At 37.1% G+C, this 5,268-nt stretch overlaps 1 protein-coding gene across 1 annotated transcript; it reads right to left on the minus strand.

Moving 5' to 3' along the window:
* Nucleotides 1-1,585: 1,585 nt before the first annotated feature.
* LOC112259405 (interferon a3-like) lies at nucleotides 1,586-3,584 on the minus strand. Its single transcript, XM_024434110.2, has 5 exons — nucleotides 3,450-3,584; nucleotides 3,166-3,243; nucleotides 2,900-3,049; nucleotides 2,113-2,205; nucleotides 1,586-1,898 (listed from the first exon to the last, which is right to left on the minus strand). The coding sequence occupies exons 1-5, from the start codon at nucleotides 3,582-3,584 to the stop codon at nucleotides 1,803-1,805; spliced, it is 552 nt and encodes a 183-aa protein (XP_024289878.1). The 3' UTR covers nucleotides 1,586-1,802.
* Between the last annotated feature and the right edge of the window lie 1,684 nt (nucleotides 3,585-5,268).

The following is a 5,268-nucleotide window of genomic DNA, read 5'->3' on the forward strand; positions in this document are numbered from 1 at the left end:
CGTTGTTAAGTGACACTCCTTGACGCTTAGCACTGGAGTCAAACACCAGTCTAATTTGTTCTGACTCTTATGGATAGTGAACACCAAATATGGGCAGATACCAGTGTTCTTTGTCTCCCTCTAGTGGTGGAGAAGGTTTGACTTGGTCGTTATCAGCATCTTTTGCATGAAGAATAAAATTACGTTTCATGTCCGGCTTTTTGTCAAAAGTCGTGCGAAGTGATGTGAGACGGTGGCCTATCGTCTGGCATCATGTCACAGTCTATCAGAGTAGGGAGAGTGAGCTGCATGTGTCCGTCTATAGACTCCACCATGAAGTTGACGGCTCTCCTGCCTGAAGTCTCTGTTACCCCAGAACACGTCTTCATGGAATTTGGAGCAGAGTTGTCATTGATGTTGAAGAGATTCAAAAACGCTCTCTTGGCCAGAGATTTGTTGCTCTGTTTTATCAAGCACTACATAAATATTGACGACTCTCTCTATTGTCCCAGCTGGATAAGATTTGACTAGGCATATTATTGACTAAAATACATTTTGATTTGTTTAACACTTGTTTGGTTACTACATGATTCCATATGTGTTATTTCAAAGTTGTGATGTCTTCACTATTTTTTCACAATGTAGAATATAGTAAAAATAAAGAAAACCCCTTAAAGAATATATAAAGAAAGAGAATTGTAGCCCTAGGAAGAATAAATAAAGACAATTGTGTAATGTACTGTAGTCTCCACGAACTATGAAATGCGTTATGTAGACAATAGTAAAGGCCTATTGTTGGCTACATGAGAAAAGGGTCTTTCTGACTCCAAATACACCAGTATCCTAAAGAATTAAGAGAAAACAAGCATAGGAAAGGGTTTTGGCATTAATAAAAATAAAAAAACAATGTAAGGCTTCTATTATAATATAATTATTTTGGTGACAACCTGGTTGATGAACAATATTTGGTGTTATCACGTTTGGTTTTTTATATAAGTATATATGGGACAACAAAAAGGCAGTTGCTCATCAAGCATTGCTCAAATAACTTTGAAAAGATTGTTACAAAGTTTGACACCCGAAAAAGTTTGTTCCAATGAATGAAGTTGCACAATAATGTGTCTTTTCCTACGTATTAACTAGCACAAAAATGCGTATTTTTCACACAAATTAAGCCACAGAAAAACCCACAAAAATACGCTAAATTATTTTCGTACATATTTGCATGAAATGAGTGTGAGATTGTGTTGCAACACAACAAACCAATGTACAAACGTGTTTTACACCATTGGTTAAAAAAAATGCGATTATTAAAATCCACTTTACATCTTCAAAATGTAGGTAAAACTAGAATTGTGATTTCATGGATCATCCTTCCTTGCATCTATAGTTCTGTGACAGTGGTTATATTTTTCAACCCCACCTCTCAGCTATTTACAAAAAGAGTGTTTGAGTGTGTGCTTTGGTTTAGTTTGAACTGCAGAGTTCCCCTTTAGAAAGTCGGTCTATAAAAAAATGAATGCATAAAAGAAATGAATGGATGAATGCAGGCATGCGTGAATAAATTATTTAAGTGAATGAAAACAATATGAGAATAGTTGTACGTACTTTTTTATTTAATTGTATTATAAATAAAACACGAATAAATAAATACATTGTGTATACATAAATATCCATCTACCAATATATATTAAATAAATAAATCAGTCATTCAGTCAATCGAGCAGTCGGCCAGTCTGTCAGTCAGTGTAAATATCAGCCATCAATCTGTTAGCCAGCCTGAGGAATATGTCACGTCTCCAATGATGATTATGTGGTTCTCCTCACGGCTTGACTCTGCTGTCAATGAATTTCTTGAACTGCACCAAGTTTTCGCGAATCTCCTTTCGCACAATCTCCCATGCGCATGCGCTGTGTTCCTGGAGAGCGGACAAGATAAACATTTTATGTCAGTCAACTCAACCACTGCAGGTGTTGTTGATCCAGCGCATCCATCGACATAAAAACGGCACTTAGCAATTCCAAGTTTCAAATGTGAGTTGTGGAATTGAAATGAGTGCTATTTGTGGTGATCTACAACTTTTGCTCAGATTAATTTTGCCTCTATTCGAGGACATTTGAAATTGGACCCACCTTCTCTTTCAAGACCGTGTTCAGCTTGTTGAAATATGTTTTCAGAGTAACCGACCCTCCATCTCCAGAGGATTCCCAAACACCACCCACGACCTGGAAACAATATAAAATGCTGGTGAGGGCATGCATTTTGTCTTATGAGACGGTTATGAAAAGATTAGAAAATATTTGGTGTGTTTGAAGTGTTTAAATTATTTAAATACCAATGCCCACGATTGTCTGCCCCAAAATACACTGAGTGTACACCATATTAGTAACACATTCCTAACATTGAGTTTCACCACGTTTTACCCTCAAAACAGCCTAAATACGTCAGGGCATGTGTTCCACGGCGAGACTGGCCCATGTTGACTCCAATACTTCCCACAGTTGTGTCATGTTGGCTTGATGTCCTTTGGGGTGGTGGACCATTCTTCATACACAAAGGAAACTGCTGACCTTGAGAAAGCCAGCAGCGTTGCAGTTGTTGATACATTCGAACTGGTGCGCCTGGCACCAACATCCATTCTCCCGTGAAAGACACTTACATCTTTTGTCTTGCCCATTTCACCCTCTGAATTGCAAACATACACAATCCATGTCTCAATGGTCTCAAGGCTTAAAAATCCTGCTTTAACCTGTCTCCGCCCCTTCCTATACACCAATAGGAGTGGATCTAACAAGTGAGGGATCATTGCTTTCACCTGGATTCAGCTGGAAAGTCTCTGTCATGGAAAGAGCCGGTATTTCTAATGTTTTGTACAATCAGCGTATAACCTACAGCCTACACAAGAGGGATCATACTTACACATAACTCTAAGTTTTGAACTTGACGATATATGACGTTTTGGAACATGTTAAGTTTTGTTCTGTTCCACGTGACTGGCGTCAGACTGTTGTTATATAATTGGTCCACATATCGCATAGCCTCTAATGCAACCACAGAGACGTCCTCACCCTGGATAAAATAAAACAGGGTTTTAGGTTTTAGGCAATGGTTAAACTACCAATTTACCATACTGTACTTTAGTGATACCTAACTTTAGGCTATCAATATACTGAAGTGTATCCTACCTCTGTGTTCTTGTAAAGATCCTCTGGAAACATTTGTTCGACGTTTTCTTCTGCACACATAAGGGGAAAGAGTCCACCCTGAAATAGAATTCATATCAATATCAAGAAGTAAACTATATTGTGCTAATAACCTTAAATTAAACATTGTGGTACAGAAAGTGAAAGTATTGCTTAAAAATACAATGAGCTATAATTAAAAAAATAGAAATGTGAATATCATTGCGAATATTGCTCATCAATTTGTGCACATCAAATAGCGGACTGGTGCAGTTTAAATTCCTCACCATATCTGATAGCAGGTTTATGCTCACATCGTTCAGCTTCCCCAACCTAAACTGCGTCCACCTGCAAGGTTTTGATGCTGCTGTGCCTTGGCAGAACAGAGTCAGGCAAATGCTCAACCATTTCAATACAGCCATGTTTCTTTTACAAGAATTTGAATAGAACAGCTATTAAAAATGATTAACGACGGATTATCTTAATCTTGATTGATATGATACCTAGACTGTTGAAGTTGCCCATTTTATATAACCCAAGTATCGCTACGTAAAGGTATCAAAATCCCTTTGTGGTGAAGAAGTGTTTCATGGTTCAGACTTTCGCTTCCCTTTATAAGCCCCAATTTTAGGGGGTAAACTAATCAAGAAAATGTTTGCCTATCAAGTTAACATTTTTCATATGTAGAGAATTGCACTGTAGCAATGCATTGCATGCTAACATATTCAGTAGGTGTTCAAATGTAGGCCATTTTGAATATTAAAAACCGTGGCTGATTTGTTATTTCTATAATACAATGGTACAGGGCTCTCTCCTATGAAATGAGGGCCATGTTCAATATAAAAATGCTGTACTTTTGGACATTGCACACCACATTTTTCAGATTCTGTGTAGAAAGGTATTTTGATTGGAGTAGCATGGAGATGAATTTTTGCTCACACACGTTTAATCTGTTGTCGACACTCTTTTCATCCGGTAGTTCAATATGACGCATTATTGTTCATTTTTAATATTGAAAATCTTTGAAAAAAGACACGTTTTATTAATAAAGTGACTGGTAGTGTTGCATGAAGACTAAAGCCGCCGCCTCGAAAATCGAGAGTAGAGTGCGGTGGTATTGCGGTGGTGTTGCCAGCATGCTGGGGAATTACTTTTCCTTTTCTCTTATTTTTCTCTTATGCGCTTCATTCTTATTAAATTGATTCGGTAAATTCCAAGGGTTCTTTTTAAGGTTTGTTCCTTTGTGTTTAAAAAAAGAGTATATGCCCTAAATTAGCCTGGACGATGGTGTATGAATTTGACCTAATGTGAATGACGATGATGCTAATGATGGTTGTAGCTATATTTTTCTATACTTTTATTTAACCATGAAAGTCCCCTTCAGATATAGAATCATAGGATGACGATGATGACTACAACGTTAATCGGAGATGTAGGTTTCTGATGATGCAGTTTTCATGTTAAGTCTTTATATCAGGTTACTTTGTAACAATGAACTATCTGATAATGGCATTGACTGTTCTAGATTTTTGGCCAATCAACTAATTAATGATTGTTTTCAAACTTGAGATGAATTTCACTGTACTTATGCAGTCAGTTAATTAAAAATGTTGTTAAATGTGTCAACAGCTTTATTTCGGCAGTCGACAGTCTGCTCATTTGTAGCGCATAGACTCCACTATGCTGTTGTTTTGAACTGCATATTGCCTAAACAAATGAATGCATGAAAGACTGAATGGATGAATGCATGGATGACTGAATATGTAAATGAGTACAAACATTATGATAATAGATGCATGTTTTTTTCATTTAATTTAAATATAAATAAATTACAGAATAAATAAATACATAGCCTTCACATGTACAGAAATCAGTCAGTCAGTAAATATATCATCCATCAATCTATTAGCCAGCCTCAGGTACATGTCACATGTCTCTGATGATGATTATATGGTTTGTCCAACAGACCGCTTCTTCCTCACTCAGCTATTTTTTTTAACTACCCCAGTTTGTAGCAAACCTAAGCCCCACGATCTCACATGCGCATGCGCAGTGTTCCTTGAGCGCATACAATACAATCATTCTTAAGGCAACTTAACCACAGCA

This window comes from Oncorhynchus tshawytscha, linkage group LG09, assembly GCF_018296145.1.
Source record: "Oncorhynchus tshawytscha isolate Ot180627B linkage group LG09, Otsh_v2.0, whole genome shotgun sequence".
In the NCBI taxonomy this organism is placed as follows: domain Eukaryota; kingdom Metazoa; phylum Chordata; class Actinopteri; order Salmoniformes; family Salmonidae; genus Oncorhynchus; species Oncorhynchus tshawytscha.

Bases quoted from the DNA above. Each gene is read 5' to 3' on its own strand.
- LOC112259405 (XM_024434110.2), bottom strand. From the start codon at position 3,584: ATGGCTGTATTGAAATGGTTGAGCATTTGCCTGACTCTGTTCTGCCAA. The intron at 3,050-3,165 runs GTAGGATACACT...TATTTTATCCAG, and splicing joins ATCTTTACAAGAACACAGAG to GGTGAGGACGTCTCTGTGGT. The intron at 1,899-2,112 runs GTGGGTCCAATT...TCCGCTCTCCAG, and splicing joins ACACGGTCTTGAAAGAGAAG to GAACACAGCGCATGCGCATG.